Source organism: Cinclus cinclus, chromosome 11, assembly GCF_963662255.1.
Source record: "Cinclus cinclus chromosome 11, bCinCin1.1, whole genome shotgun sequence".
In the NCBI taxonomy this organism is placed as follows: domain Eukaryota; kingdom Metazoa; phylum Chordata; class Aves; order Passeriformes; family Cinclidae; genus Cinclus; species Cinclus cinclus.
The window spans coordinates 11,035,420-11,052,268 of NC_085056.1; the positions used below are offsets into that span (position 1 = coordinate 11,035,420).

General features: G+C 37.5%; 1 protein-coding gene across 4 annotated transcripts in view; it reads right to left on the reverse strand.

Annotated features, from left to right (window-relative positions):
• CHD9 (chromodomain helicase DNA binding protein 9) overlaps positions 1–16,317 on the reverse strand; it is a 71,692-nt gene extending 55,375 nt beyond the window's left edge. For 3 of the 4 annotated variants that reach the window (XM_062500333.1, XM_062500332.1, XM_062500331.1), the window contains exon 1: positions 14,881–16,317. In XM_062500333.1, coding sequence (XP_062356317.1) covers positions 14,881–16,317 — 1,437 coding nt within the window. Of the gene's footprint in view, positions 1–10,203; positions 10,267–14,880 lie in introns of all 4 variants that reach the window. The other variant, XM_062500330.1, reaches the window with a different exon arrangement.
• Positions 16,318–16,849: the final 532 nt, after the last annotated feature.

Genomic DNA, 16,849 nt, shown 5'->3' on the forward strand with positions numbered 1-16,849 from the left:
AATGAAAACAATTTCAAAGGTTCTCCAGCATCTACAAAAAAAAGGGCAAAGGCTTTTGCAAGCTGAAACTACCCCTCCCCCTCAGTGAGACGGAATGCAGGGAAAACATCCTAAAGGAATATATCCTCTCACCAAGGGCTTACAAACCTATTCCATCTAGAATAAGAAAGAAATTTTAACTGACAAACATATAGGAGAAGGTGGAAAGGAAAACCCTGAGGCCACATATTTAAAACCTGAAAATTTTATTTGGAAAAATAGGTTTGTACTTTTCACGATTGCAAAGATAATCATCCAAACATGAGCGAATGCAAAGCAATGCAATGTTGTCTTGAGTCTGCACAGAGGGAGCTCCAGGGTATCTGCTGCTGCTAATGGCTTTGCCAAGCAGCAGCGAGTGCAGGGAACAAGCCTCCTGTCAGTTCCCTGCTGCTCCACGCAATCCTGTGGGCAGCAGGGAGATTGGCAGGAATCACCTCAAATTCACACTGCTGCTGCTGCTCGCAAAAGCCATTAGCAGCAGCAGCAGGTATGGGCCCTGCTGGTGCTCACACTACAGAGCTGGCCCAGAAAAATATTCAGGGAATAGATCAGACAACAACTGAAGAATTCCCCATACATGCCCTGATGCACTGCCAGGGGAGCATCTCTTTGGGACAATTCAAGGGAATTTGACATGCTGTCTCACAGGAGTAGAAGGTACCCCACACATATCTGAATGATTTCTTAGTGAAACAATGTAAAAGCAGTCAAATTACCAGGCAATATCAAGCAGCAGAATCATAACATCATCTTCCCAATAGCCAGCAGTACTCTGCTGAGTAGGCTTTTCATAGAAAGGCATTTCCTCCAACACTTGGTTGTGGTTGCATAGGACATGCATTTGAAGACCTTCACTGACATAACAGTCCTTCCCCCAGCAAGGACAAACCACCATCCTCAACACTTACAAACATCAGGTTTTTCTCCTCTGAAGCCTAAACCCATTTTTATTTGCTCCACAGTAACAAATAATCTCTTCACATCTTCTACATATCACTACAAAGGAAACCCCAAGGAGAAGAGTTTGACACCAAAACTACTTCTACCTCCTAGAAAACTCTCCTAAATCCTGCCTTATCTGTTCCAATAGTAAAACATGGCTTCCACTGTAAGAACACCTTTCCTGCAGTAGGTGTGGCCATTCACAACAGAGAAGCATTAATTTCAATTCTGTGTGTGGACAAAACCTTTCAGACGAAATATCACTCCGAAGTCACACCCATTCTTGATAGACTCTAGGAACTGACTATGCTTTTCTCTGAAATTTTAACAAGTTCACACATTTGTGATTGAATTATACAAGGCATGTTATTGAAATAATGTTTTTTACTTGTGGATCTACTGATCACTTAGATGAGCTATGACTAAGAGGTAAATTATGACCCTAAGGAGTCCAACAACAGAAAGCTGAGGTTTATGTCTGCAATGCCTTTAGTGGTTCTTTCACTCCAGCTGGTAGCAGTACATAACCTGCAGGACAACAAGTTCTTTACAGTCTACCAGGTCCTCAGGAAATCAAGATGACCTTGACATCAACTGCACTAAAAGCAGCTAAAATTAGCCCCCTGGAAATTTTATCTTCATGCATTAGTACACCACCTTTGTTCATATTTATTACTCAACAAGGCATCTCTTCATGCATGTCAAGTCACCAAAACAGTATTAATATCAGAACCATAATACAAATTAAAAAAAAATGCACTATTTACAATAATCAATAGTCCAGGGGCTTTGTCCAAATTAGCTTCTCATTTTTTTTGCATCATAATCACATGAAAATTTGAAAACTGCAGTTTCAACTCACTGCAGTGAAAAATCTTAAAGGTATATACATTTATCATTTGAATTATAAAATCGTGTTTAGGAATGCAACTTAAAAAAAAACCCCAAAGCATGAACTCAACTCAGTGACTTCTGAATTCCATACTACTACTACTACTCTGAACTTCTTTCCTCTAGAACAGTCTGCAAAAATAAGTCCTCTAGTGACTTTTAATGATGGATTTGTAATTAAAAAGTTCATCTATTAAAAAAACCCCAAAAACTCACATCACAGCCTTGACGGAGTCTGTATGCAGAAGGTTACTTAAAATATCCATGTGTGTCACCCCACATGCATGCAGAAGGGCAGCTCCTTTGCCGCATGGCATTCCCAACAAAATATGTTTTCTTCAGACAGTAAACTGAAATGAGATTTTCAGTTAATCAGGCTACTTCTGCACAACTAATGGGAAGATCACCTAAATATGCAGTAGGGTTTCATTACTCCAGAGAAAACTCCCTCCAGAGTTCCTTCTGAACTGCATTTTATTTTCTTGTTCAACAGTTGCACTACACCATCTGCTGGGATTGCTTCACAAAGCCAAGAGCTCTGGCAAATGAAGATCTGAGGGGGTTCTATCATTTTTCCATTCTCTTTGGTGCATATATGGAACTATTAAGAGAGCCAATGAAGTATTCTAAACTGTGGTTCTTTCAATATGCTGATAGATAATATACTTGCTTCTTTTCTAGCTTATTATAACTGTTAATGAATGTCTGTGCTTAATGGATACAGAATTTCAAGACACACATTTATGAAACCTAACCCAAATTAAAATAGACATGCTACATATAGATTAAAGAAAACAAGATACCAGGTGATAGTCTGTATTTTTCATCTTCCATACTTGCTCCCTATAATGTTACAGTATAATAACAGTACTGTAGACAGACAACAGTTTTATCTGTGTAACAGTCACTTCAGAACATACATCTGTGATTTGGGATGTGAATGTGGTTTATGCCTCACAAGGCATTTAACACCATGCTTATAACCAAATTTTAAATTTCTGTGGAAATGAAAACACTAATGGAAAGGTCAGCAACCTTAAACTAGTCATGTTTCTAAGATGAAACATGCACCTGTTGGCACGTCACACTCTCTCCATGTAGGGTGGTGTTTCACATCTCAGTGCTACAGAACCCAGTAACAATATCAGTAATCATGTTTTACCACTAATATAGTGAAGACAGTGTAGTTGTCATTAGTTGCAGCTTCTTAGCCAGTGACCTGCCTTATCTTTCATGGGGGGAAGATCACATCCATGGAAGCAGCTGCTAACCTGGGCATGCTGGAGAGGCAGCATCAGAAGTTACAAAATGAGTCTGCAGCACACATTTTGCTTCCATTTGGAAGCGATTGTTTGAAGAAAGTATTTTGGGGCTCAGTGCCAACTATAGTTAGAATATTTTTCTGAATATTTAGTAGTGGTATGAAAACTGTATAATTTGCATGGTAACTCTTAAAGGAGGCACTATGTAATGGAGCAGACTAAATTGCCAGAAAATGAAAGAAATTGAGAACTTCGTCCTGCTTGTTCTGCCAAGCTGCTGCATTTAATGTTTCAGTTTTTAGTGGCTTGGTGTTCTGTGCCCATCATGAGCCCAGTCTGTAAGGTAAGAGCTGTTTGGGAAATGGCAGACAATGCCAACAAAACCCACTGCCTCAGCAAAACTTCTCATGCAGGGCCAGAACACCCAGAACTTACATTGGTCTAAGCCTGATGAGGGCACATCTCATGGTGCATTATGGCTGTATCACTACACTTAACATGAGAGAACAAACCATGGGCTCCATGAAAGCCATGAAAAAAATATTATCATATCCAAGGCACCTGGTGGATGTGCCATTGAGTTACTAGGCTCAGATCAAATTTACAGTCATGCCATACCTCTGCCTCTACTTTAAGATTTTCTTCTTTAATCTATGGGTCAAAATGGTCTAGCAAAAACCCTTATGCTTATTTCTTGCATTACTGCCTAATCTTAACCTTACAAATTTTGCAATTACTTGAGTCCTTAAAAAACAGAGATGACTGAACTCTCTACTGTATATAAGGTAATTCAGGTTTCAGTTCACTGTTTGAAGCAAGTCTGTTTCAAACAAGTCTGAAATAAATCTGTAAAATACTTCACTAAGTAGCTACAGACAAGAAAAATCAAACAGATATTTCTGCTTTAAAAAGAGCAGTCATTAGGGTTCAAAATCCCCTGGTAAAGCTCTAAAATATATTAATCCACTGAAATCTAACATCAGCCAACACTGTCTTGGACAGTACAGATAAGAATTTGCTTCTTCTGGAACACATGCACATACCGATGCCTGATTTTACCTTTGGAAAACTTTATTTAACACAAAGGCAGACAGCTTCTATAGCTTCTATCCCCACCATTTTTAATTAACTTTTAAACTCCAGAAAAACATAACATTAGCTGAAACTGCTCTAATTTAAGGTGACAAAATCATTTTAAATGTTTATTTAAATGTAAAATAATGAATTGACTGCAAAAGTCTTCAGAACAGAAAATTGCAACAAACTCAAAATTAAACTGAATTTTTCCAAGTTGCCACTTACCCATCCATGATCTATATGGCCATCACTTTTGTGTGCCACTGAGAAGTTATTTTCTCATGGTTTTTTTTTTTTTTCTTACCAACCAGAGAAGACCAGAAGACAAAAACCCACCCAAACTACCTTCAAAAAGAACATCACATGATGAGCTTTCTTTCCCCTTAATCCCAGCATTCAAGGTAGCTTCAGCATGCATATCCCAGTCACTCTTAAAACCAGCACAGCATTTATCTCTGAGCAACAAAAAGCTACAGGATCTTAATGGTCATTGGTTCTTGTCAAAATTTCAGTTCCAATGTTCCCTCTACATCTCTCATCAAAGTGGCATTGTAAGAACACATTTTTATGATTGAAACAAAACCCACTTTCATCTTTAGGAAGTTTACTGCTGTCATTATTTCCTTCCACTGTCCCCCAGTTCTTGCAATCTCTCTTTGTGATTTATCAGCCCAGATTCAGAAGACATTCCAGGTGTGAAGGGTTATGAACTGCACGACTTTCCATGGTCTATTCTTGGTACTCTGCTGCTACTTGGAGGAGTCACTGAACCTGCTGAAGGGATCAAAGGAAGGGCAAGTGGGCAAGAACCCTTTAGAAGCAGCAGGAAGCTGCCCACCTTTTGTCTCAGTGCCTCACTTCTGTAAATACCTACAGAAAGGGAAGTCAGGCTAGGTCAGAGAAACAACCACCCATTGAACAAAGCACAGAGGTAGCTTTTCCTACACAGCATGCTTTAACAGCCTAATTTACCAAATTCTGCTCATACTTTATAATACATTGACTGCAATGGTAAAAACCAATTCAATTAGAAGGTAAGTGAACCAGCTTATTCAAAGTATAAAGGCTACTGGAAAAACATGCTGCAATGGATCATTGTCTTGGTCAGTCCCCAGGAAATGATTCTATGATAATATTGGCAGCCTTATTTTTATTTTTTTTCTTTTTTTTAAAGTATGCGTTTTCAGTGCTTGTTTGTAGCAGAACAATGAAGTATTGTTGACAAGATGACAGATGTGAAAAATAGGTGTCATTTGACTAAGAGGGAAATACCAGTCATGAAAGATCTTTAAGTCAAAACAGATTGCATATTCAGAAAGGCTAGCATGTAACATATCTCTCTACAATAATTTTATTCCTTAGAAGCAGTTAAGTTTTAAAGTTTATTTAATCTTTGAACATGTCTTTTTTTTGTAGTATTACTCAGTACCTTACAGAGTATCCAAAATGTTTTCAACATTCATAATTTCAGTGAGATTAAAAAAAAAAAACAAAAACCACACTTAACGTTAAACCCAGCACTTATAACTAAAATATATATGACAGAAATCGGAAAAATTATTTTTAACATCAGCAGATGGGGAGTTACCAATATCAGTTCTGACTGCACAGCATATTTCCATCTAAATCAAAGAGAGGGCATATTTCTTCCCCTTCAAATCAAAAAACTTATATAGTTTTTGTTTCAGCTTCAATGAACTGCTTTAGCTGCTTTGTAAGCCAGAATCTTCAGTTCAAAAGAGTCCTTTAGCATATATGCTAACCTAATGAAACTACTTCTCTTGAGTCTAGTTTTCTCAATTAAATATTCATGAAGAAGATTCTTCCCCCGTAGTTAAAGAGTAAAGCAAGATGCCTAAAGAAAAGGAATTTATCAAAAAGGGTGATGGTTCAAAAATAAGAAGTCCCAAGTATCAGAGGATAGTATTGGGGGACAACAGTTTGCTTTCAGGCAAATGAAACCCAAAAAGCAAAAAAACCAAAGTATTTTTTCCCCAAAAGTCTCCTATAAAGTTTCTAGAGAAAGAACCTGGCATCCAAGAGCTTCACAGTAGTAACCATAAAGTAACTTTTGGTAGGGATCAAACAGAAAATGTTGCAAAAAAAAAAAAAAAAAAAAGTTGCAAGACAGGTTTTGAAAAATTACTGCTATGGTTATGTTTCTAACCTCAACTGAGTCTGGCTACTAGCAAAAGTGGCAGGACTAGATGCATTGTAAAGGCAAGAAAAGAGACATTTTTATCTTGAACAAAGCTGAAGTCAGCAGGATCTGTCACCAACACAGAGCAGAGTGACAGCCTGGGTAGTGGTTAGAGGCCACAGTGTGCTGCCAAGGGCATCCCCAAGCATAGTCACAAGCAGGAGCCCCTCTGTATCTCTGTCCTCAACTAGCAAGGCTGGCTCACCATTTCTGAAATCTAAAATCACTCAAAGCCTGTACACATTTGTAATTAAACCACATTAAGTCAGAAAGCACACTGGGCTGGCACAAAAAAACACATCTCATGTGGTGTCAGGAGTTGATCAGATTTCAAGCACTGCATGACTGCATGTCAAAGAATCCTCCAAAGGATGATATAAATAGGAGCTACAATACAGACACATCAAAATAAATTTGCCTAATTTATTTTAAAAATTGTTCTTACTGAACTCAACGACGGTAAGACACATGTCTGGTTTTGTCACTCAGATGTTCCTTAAATAATTTACCTGCCTACCCTGTGACAGCTTGGGTTCTCTAACAACTGGTTTCTGCTTTTAAGTGTTCCAAGGACCAAAGTTCCTGCTACCACAGTTTACACATCAGGCTGTGCTATACCTAGGCCTCATGGACAACTGCTGCAATGACTTTAAGATAAAAAACAATGCACTCCACTGCATCTTCTTATCCTCCTGAGGAATACAAACAGGTCCTGGAAGCCATAGCATGTTGCAAGTCTCAAAAAGCACAAGAGCTATGCTTTTCTTGTGAGTTTGTTTAAAATACTAGTAAAGAAATCTCTGTGCTGTGGTGCTCATTAAAAAATAAGGTACAGTGAAACAATTCCCTTTAAGATTATTTTAAAAACCTATCAGTAGTAGTACTACAATCATTCTGAAACACTGTTTCAAACTCTAAGAAAATACACAAAAATCTCAGAACCACAATATTTGCAATGATTTCTTTAATACTAAGACTAACTTTTCTGTCCAAGATACCTAAATTGTGAGGTCATGAATATCTCTTAAAAGAGGCCTTCCTGTCAATCTATGAAACAAATTCTGGTTTGCAATTCAATATGCTGCTCAACAGCATTAGGTACACATGTATGACACGCTACTAACTGAAATTATTTTCAAATACGGGCTAACTCCTGAGCAGGCAGTATGTAAAAGATGGGAACAATTTCAGGAGCTATAAATTAAAATACTTGCCTTCACAGTAACATATCAAGGGAACAAAAAGATCAAGTACAAATACAAGCCAAATAATCCGCACAAAAGAAAACCTGCCACATCTATGAAAGAAAAATCAATCTCTGCTACAAATTACACAGCTTTCAAAAATGTAAGACTTGTCATCTTTTCTAACCTAAAGCTACATTCCTAGCTTCATTTATCATGCTTACTGAAATCAGCATTAGACTTCTCAGTCTCATTATCCTAAGAAACCCACTAATTTATATTTATTAGCCTTAAGAGTTCCCAAATTCAATCCACTCAACACCTGATGATAAACACTCTTAGAAATTTGTGTAACCAGGAAATTGAGCAATTTTTTTAAACCTGATAATAAACAAAGAAAACAATACCTCTCCAGATGCAGGAGGCTGTTCGGGAGACAAAGTGTTGAAAATTATTTTAATCTATCTATATATTTAGAAATAACATAATAGCCAAAAAATTGCAAAACCCGAGTGCACAAAACACACAGACACCTGGACAAACGCCACATGAATTCCAAATTATCAGATTCTCTGGCTTCAAAACCACACTACTGGTTAACATCTTTACAAGTTCTGCTGCTCTTTCAGTAATAACACTTCACTCACACTTTATGAAATGTTGATTTTCTACAAAATATCTCAAGATAAAATGCTGCTCTGGAAGTTGTACAGGCAATGAATGGTACTGTCAAAGCCACTTAAAAATGCAGAGTGTAGATAACGGTGTTAGTTAAAGCAGGTTAGTGGTTACTGGAACTAATGGACAGTTCCACAAGAAGTCCACTTGCACTCTCTTTGCATTTAAGGCTGCAGGCCCATGCACAATTATTCTGCTGTACTCCAGAAAATAATGCTTCCCACTCCTCCCTCTCTCACCGAACGGCTGAGGTTGGAAGGCACCTCTGGAGATCATGTATTTCAACCCCCTAGGTTGCAAAGGATGGTGTCCAGACAGTTCCTGAGTAGATTCCAGAACCTCTCTGGGCAGCCTGTTCTAGAGCTGTCACCCTCAAAGGAAACAGTTTTTCCTCATCTTTAGATGGAAGCTCCTGTGTTTCAGTTTGTGTCCCTTGTCCTGTCACTGAGTACCACTGGCATGAGCCTGGCCCCGTGCTCTTGATACCTTCAGGTATTTGTGTGCATTGACAAGCTCCCCTCCACTGAGTCTACAGAACATGATCCTGTGCAACTGAGAGACCTAAACCAGGAACTTGTATTCTGGAAAAACACCCTTGACAAAAAAAAACTCCAGTTTCTCTGTACCTGGAGGAGTGTCCCAGGTCAGTTCATAGCCCAAACATTGCATTGAAACAAGACAGATTGAAAGGAGTTTTTTTCCCCCATAATTTATTATAGTTTAGATATACATGGAACTACAGCTTTTCTATGTAATTAGGTGTCACTTCTTCTAGACACTATAATTGCACAATTATATCAGTACTCTCACATTAATGAAATGCTTTATAGTTTTTCAGTGTTAACAAGACATCTATTTCCAAATAGTTATTTCAATTATTCAACCACACCTACCCTGCATTATCATTAAAAAAATAATACAAATTTAACTTATTTTTATCAACTAGTCTCACCTTGTTATTTTACTCCTGTAATTTGACCCAGCTAGAAGCTTTGTTCGTATGCCTGCCATCTGTTAACTACTTTTTGCAGAAATGCTTCTCTTTTTGGCATGTTTCAAAGACAATTATAGTAGTTATTTAATGAGTGTGCAATTATCTCAGGAAAAAATATATTATTGTGTTACGACAATCATTAAAACAGCAAGTGCTTGATTTTAAAGAGGAAACATACATGAAGAATTGGACAGCCTAATTATTTGACAAGTGATAAAGGTTGAGAGAGACGTTCTCAAGAAAGATTTAAGAAAAGCATTCATGATAGCAAGAAGATCCAAACAATTGTAAAAAAAAATTAATTCTACTCAACAGAAATCACTAACAAACACATAGAGCTTTTAAAACTGTGAAACAGATACTCTGGCACATTTTCACTGCTGTGAAAAGCCCAGCAATTTTTGTTTTGCCCTTACTACACAGTTTTATTTTGAAAGCCAAAACAGGGGAAATGAAAATGGAGAAAATAAAAATTATACTCATCAGAAAATGTGTTACAAATTTATCTCAAACATGTACTTTCTTTCCCCAACCTATGCAATTTGCAATTTTAAAAAGTAAAATCTATAAAAGATTTATATAAAACATATATACAAAAGCAAGTGTTTCATACACATTCAAGTATAAATAAAGCTATCAAAACATTGCTCTTTTAATGATGAATATGTTACTGGCAAAATGCCATAGATTAATAATGAAAACATTATATTAAATACAGCTATAATTTAGAACATTATTCCAGAAACTGCACTACTTAGGCTCAGAGATGCTGCCCTACACTTCTCATTCATTCTGGGCATTTGACACAGCTTTGCCATGGTCAAATCCACCTGTTTGTGCAGGTCTTTCTGAAATCACAGAAATAAAGCAAAAAAACTGCAAAATATTGCATAAAGGTGATCACTGGAGGGCTTGTTTTCATTACTTCAGCACAGATGATAAACTTATTGGGTGCTGGGAATTCTGCTGCCTCACTGTGGTACAGGATTGAAGTTCCTATGAGGAAAGTCAAAAATGTTCTTGAGGCACAGAAAACTAAATCCAGTCCATACAACTTGTAGAAGTGCTTAAAAAGAAACTTCAGACAAAGATTTACATTTGTTAATATGATGTTGCCCATAAAATTGACCCTAATTAAAGGAACAACGTAAATACAGTGGATATGCTTAATGGGAGGTATATTCAGCACTTTAGGAAGAATAATCCATGTTAGGGGTATGAAGGTCTTTTACATATCAAAATAACAAGATTCGATTTGTAATTAACCCAAATGCTTACTGGAACAGATGTCTAGATTTCCAGTCATAGAATCATTAAGGTTGGAAAAGGCTCCCAAAATCATCAAGTCCAACTTTTGACTTGATGCAAAGCTGTGAGATGATGCAAAGTAGGACAGATTTTGAGATGTGCATTTTGTTATGCTCAGTCTCACTGAATATTGCACTGCTCCCCAAGCCACATGCATATAGCAGCACCATAATTTAAAAACCTTGTATTGCACCAACACTTAGGAGCCATAAACTTACTATGTAAAACAGCCAGTCTCTTCTACAAAAAAGTTCTATATAGTATGAGCAATTTGTTGATTTAAAATATTCCTTGTTCAAGCTTATTTAAAATCAAACCATATAGAATATAAGAAATACACTCTAATACTGTACTATATCTTTACAATATAGTGTGTGTGTGTATATATACACACATGAATACTATATCTTTCATTTTTCTACATCTTCCATAACTGCTTATATATATCAAGTAGCTGTCTGGTCTTAGATCTTGCAATTAGCCAAGAAAGCATAGCACTGCTTACTATGTGTTTTTCTCATAAAAACTTCACAGCCCGCAGTTGTATACACAAGTAGAACAACAACCAGTAGCAGGATAAGAGTTTTACAAGTGGAGTAATCCAAGGCATACATGTCCACAATGAATTTAGAATTGTTATACAAGTGCCATCTGATACCACAGTCAGACATGAACAGCCTGTCACAATTCAGGACATCTCAGCAGCACATAAATCTGGACTTGGATGTGGTGAGAGTTAATTCCCTCTCTGATGATAAGCTCATATATGAGGTTATGCCACTCTGATATATACAGATGTCCTGGGGTACAGCACCACCCAAGCAATCATCTACAAGGTTCAGACTTTGCTAAACTTTCAACAAGGGCGAGACAAATTCTTTCAAAAAAATTAGTGTCATCTCTTTCTATAAAAGAAGTAGTACAACAGCTCAGGCTTGCAGGCATAAAAACACGTACATGTTTCAAGTCAATTTTTACACAAATTCATGAATGCGCTGAATTGTGGAGTTAGGTGCCAAACTTTTAGTGACAAAAAGGGAAAAAAAAAAATTATGTGATTTAAGAACTAAGACTACTACCTCATTCTATAGCACCTCATATTATTAATGAAATATTTTTCATCAGTATATTTTTCATTTTCATGTTATTTTTAATCTCAATTCCTCTGCTTTCATGTGTGCAGCCAGAAGACATTAGAACACTTCTTACAAAATAACGTACACAGTGAGACAGCTGTAATCTTCTGTAAGGACAGTTTATACTAAAGATTATCTTTCCAAAAGTTTATACTTCACATTATTTTTCCAACAGTTTATACTTCACATTATCTTTTCAACTTCCTTTTTTCTTCTAAAGATGTAAAACAATGTTGAAGCCTTTTTTTATCCTTCTGAAAAATGAATAGATTATTTAACCTTTGCAAACTCAAACCAGTTTTAAGTGGAGTTAAAGGATCTGAAGTCTTGTATTAGTCAAATTTAAAGCTACAGGAATCTTCAGCATTTCTCCACTTTTCTTTCTGTTCTCACACTGATGAAAAATGCATGATCGAAAATTAAGGATGCAATTTATTTACAATTCTGATCTAATTACAACAGAAAGCATATTAGCACCATAAGACAGTCTTTTTAATTCTCCAGCATTATTACACCAGATTGTGTTAATTTTTAAATCTATTTCCATCAAAAGAATAACCATACAAGTAAAAACATTATGAGAGTATGCTTGCTTTCAAATACTGAAACATTTATTTAATGTTCTACCTTACTTTAAATAACTTCAATCTAACTACAGTTAAAGATCTTTGGTTTTCTAATATTGGGTCTGTTCCAATACCAACAGTTCATTAACTATTTCATAAAATCAAGTTATTCTTTCTGAGAAAATGTCAACCATTATCAAACTGAAACTGCTGGAAAAAAACTTAAAATTCACTAATAATTTTTTCCTCAATATGTACTAAAGCCAGTATAAAACACTGTCTTGTAAAAATATTAAAAGCTCATCTTAACTACTACGTACGAAACTTGTCAAAATCCCTTACCAACTGACTCCTACCTAAAGCCAGCCAGTTTCAGGAAGATCAGAATTCCTTCCCCCTTTACACTACCGTTTTCCTCCCTGGTTAAACTGCACACATTTGTAAAAAGCTCTAACAGCCAACTCATCTTGAACTTGAAATTCTAAAAACAGATCAAAGAATAGAAGTGAGAATTACAACTAAAGCCCCTCTTAGAACTGTAGTCAGTCAAAAGACAGATCTGAAACACTTCAGTAATTGCTATACTTTTCCATTACTATTCATACTACGTACTCCACTGATTTAAGGAGGCTTCTACATTGTTTGCTTCTGTCAATCCCCCATCTGTACATTCCTCAATGGTTTGACAGCTACCAGTTCACAACTAATTTCTGAAGGAAACACTAAACATCTGTGTGACCAGACAAACTCAAGGTCAGAATCCAATTTATACAATTTATTACATACCCCAAAATAACAAAAAAAAAACCCAAGCAGTTTTATAACTACATGGTTTCTGGCTGTTTCATTTCAAAGAGGAAAAACATTAAAATTTCAAATACTGTGAAGTTGTTTTGTTTTCACACATGATGAAAACAAAACCAAACCCCTAAACTTTAAAGGCTCTCTGCAGACCTCAGAACTTTCTCTCTATTCCTTGTTACAAAGCAGAGTGCTAAAACTGATGTCAGTGAGATCGAAGCAAATCTGGAAAGGTTCTGACAAATACAACACAAAAGTAAGAGCACCAGAAAGTTTTATCAGACTTGCTTTTCATTGCCCAGCTTACATCCCACATGCTACTCAAAAATGATACTAATCCCTGGGTTTTTCACCACTCCCACTTTTCCTGGAATCCATTTCCTCTTCACCCCAAGTATGCTGGGGGAGCCCAAGAGCCTCCACAGCCCTGTTCCCTGTTCCTGGTGCTGCTGCCTGGCAGGGAATGGCAGGACTGCACACACACACTCCAACAGGATCACCCTCCCCTGACAGCTGCTGGAGCCTGTCTTCATGCTACAGAGATCTCTGACAAGAGTGCCTACTTGGGTGCACCCTTTTTTGGTTTTTTTTTTTAGGCAGGGAAGGGGAAAGAAAGGAAACGTTTATCAAAACCAACAGATTGCATCATTCAGTTAATCAAGCTTACCTCAACTGCACTGCTGGATATCTGTGTTCCATTAACATCACACCACAATTCACAGAAAAAGTTTCACTGGTAGGAATTGACAATTACACGCTCCATAAACATAAGCAGAAGTTGTAATGGAGAAGCAATCTACTGAACCAAGACCAAAGATAAAGGGTGTTAAGCCCTTATCTCCACGCAAATTATCCAAAATTAATGGGGGAAAAGAAAAATGCTACATTGTCTCCTTCACAGGCCTGTGTCCTACAAACTAAGTAGAAGCAAAAGTCAGTAGTTAAGGTCCTTGCCTTCCCCATATTTTTTTTCCAGAAAGAGAGCATTGTATACTCTTAGGTAGACATAATATTTGTAGTAAGAACACAGAAATAACAGCTACCAAAACCTTTTTAAAGCCATCTGCTTTACATGTATGTTTTCTGTTAGAGTTGCTTCCATTTTGAAATGCACAGATTGAAAATTAGAAAACAATTTTTATGTCAACTTGTCCTCCTCATGGAGGACTCAAATACTTGCAGTAAATGTGCACGTTATACTGTATAAAACAACTGCTGAGTTTTTTGGTTTAGCCACAAGTAACAATACACATAGCTTACACACATACACACAGCTTTTGATATGTTTTCTATTGTTATTGATCACGTAATAAGCAAGAATAATAAGTGTGTAGTTTCAGGCAATGAGCATGAGCACACAGACACAAAGCAAGGGACAGAGCAACAACATAACCACTGCAATTCTTGCAGGAAATCAGCCACACAAACCTTACCAAAGGTCTTAAAAACATGTTTCTTTACGTACTTTTCAAGACAATAAGCCATTATATTCACACCAAAATCATAAACCAGTCACCGTTGTCTGCTGTTGTTCAGAAATGCAAGCAGCAGAAGCAACACCATTTTATCTGAATAAGATCATGTAGTTTTGCTTACTGCAGTGATAAGAAAACAACAGGAGAAAGCAATGTCTGCATCAACTGATTAGGGTTTTTTTCCTCCTAAACTAGACTTCAGGATCAAATAACACCTCAGAGACTTCAGTTATGCTTTTACTCAAGCACCAGTCACTATTATTCATTTAACTCGATCAACTGAATCAGACAGTTCAAACCCCCACTCCCCAAATCCCTACATACCTGTCCTTGTAAGGCCGCACGACTTCTGCCTTGCAGGTGCTGATTAGATACTGAAGAATGCCAAGGATGGATCTGGCTTTGAGAAGGGGCCCGGACAAGTTCGGATGGTGGTGTCACTTGCTGTGGAGTTATGTGGTGTTCTAGGTCATGCTCTAGAACATGGCTTGTGCTATCCTGAACAAACGCAGAGTCATCAAACTGTGGCAGAAGGTCTTCCTGCAGGAGGTCATCCGGGTCAAGTCCTGTGAATGGTTCACTGTGAGTCTCCACCTGATGAAGTAAGTTGTCATCTAAAGATGTAAAACCGTTGCTTTCAATAGGGTCGGTGAAATGGCTTATCTGAGAAGCAGAACCAGTAGAAGCTGGAAAATTAATATTCACAGGAGAGAGTTTCGAACTACTAAAGTTGCCCTGAGGATGCGCAGAGTGCAACATTTGAAAAGTACTTGAATTCAAAGGTGTATTAGGATTCAACATGTGCTCAGTTGTTTCTTGCTTGGTCCCTGTTTGAGATGTAAAGGCATTGCTTCCAGTGAAGTCAGAGATAGAGTGTGTCTGCTGGCTAGTAGAAAGAGCCGTTGTAGGCTGAAGAAGGCTGGTAGGAGAAATGTGATTATTAGAGTAGGAATACGGAGATGAAAATTGTTGACTATTACTGACAGAACACGGAGTAATAGTTGGGGACTGTCCATCAAAATTTCCTTCTTGATTCCCACAAAAATGTATTGAAGCACTTGCAGTTTGAGAAAACTGTTGAACAGACAGAGGCTGCTGTGAAGTCGATGGATTAGAAACTGAAGGTGGGTGGTTAACACTGACTCTGAGGGAAGTGGACACGTTAACTTCCATGAAGTCTTTCGGCTGACTCAGAGCATCCTGCCCCGTGTTGTTCCTGCTCTGCTGCGGCCGTAGCGAGGCACACTGATGCTGTGGTTCATTAGCCTGAAATAAGGCAAAGTCATGGTGTGCTACAAAGCTTTTGTTTTGCTGCATAGACTGAGAATGTCCTTGGTGAAAAGGGGACCCATTTTGATTGGAAACAGTTGTGGCAGTTTGATGACCCCACATAGGACTACCATCAGCCACATCTGGAAACATCCCATTGGACTGGTTTTGCGGATGAACTGGTGAACAGTTGAATTGAGAGTGTGGTGATAAGACATTGTCAGCTGAGCTATTAAAAGACTGATTTACTGAGTGAAGCTTCAGTGAATCATACTGATTCAGCTGATCAAATTCACTCATCTTTTGTTGATTTTGAGCATCTTGCACATGGTTCAGTGAGTCTATGTGCAAAGGTTCAAATTCTGCACCCAAATTCAATTCATCAACAAGTGAAACAGGTCCAGGTTGAACAAAGGCATCATCTGACAAACCTTCTAAGGTCTCACTAAAAAGATTGGCATCATCAAAAAAATCCATCATAGGATCAGTCATCTTGAGAGGTCTGTTCTGCTTTTGCTCTCAACTCCAAATGGAGTCAATTTTGTCTCTCCACAGTGAACAGAAACAAATGACATCCAGTGGTCACCACCTTATCCAAGGTATGCCAACAGCCATTAGTGCTTCTGATGAACCATTTGTCTTCAGGTGTTAAAGCATCCTGAGGGAAAGAAGTGGGGGGGGGGGAGGGGGGTAAAGGAAAAATTTAATTTAATGACTCTCCTCATCTTTCCTTCCTTCCCCTTCCCAACACTTTTATGGGTTTTTGATACTTCATTCATATCTTTAGCTAGACCACAAATCAAGTAAGTTATTTGTGCTTATACTTGATGCCCTGTGCAGGGTTTGATATTTTTGTCCCTTATAAAAATATGTTTTAAATCTAATGGTTTCATTTGTTTTATTCACTCAAAGCACAGTTTTAGATTCTCCTTGGCGATATTCATTAAAACTATCAAATTGCACCAGAACTGGGTTTTAGTGCTCCAGGATTGGAATTTGTTTATAGCAAAGAAATCATGTACTA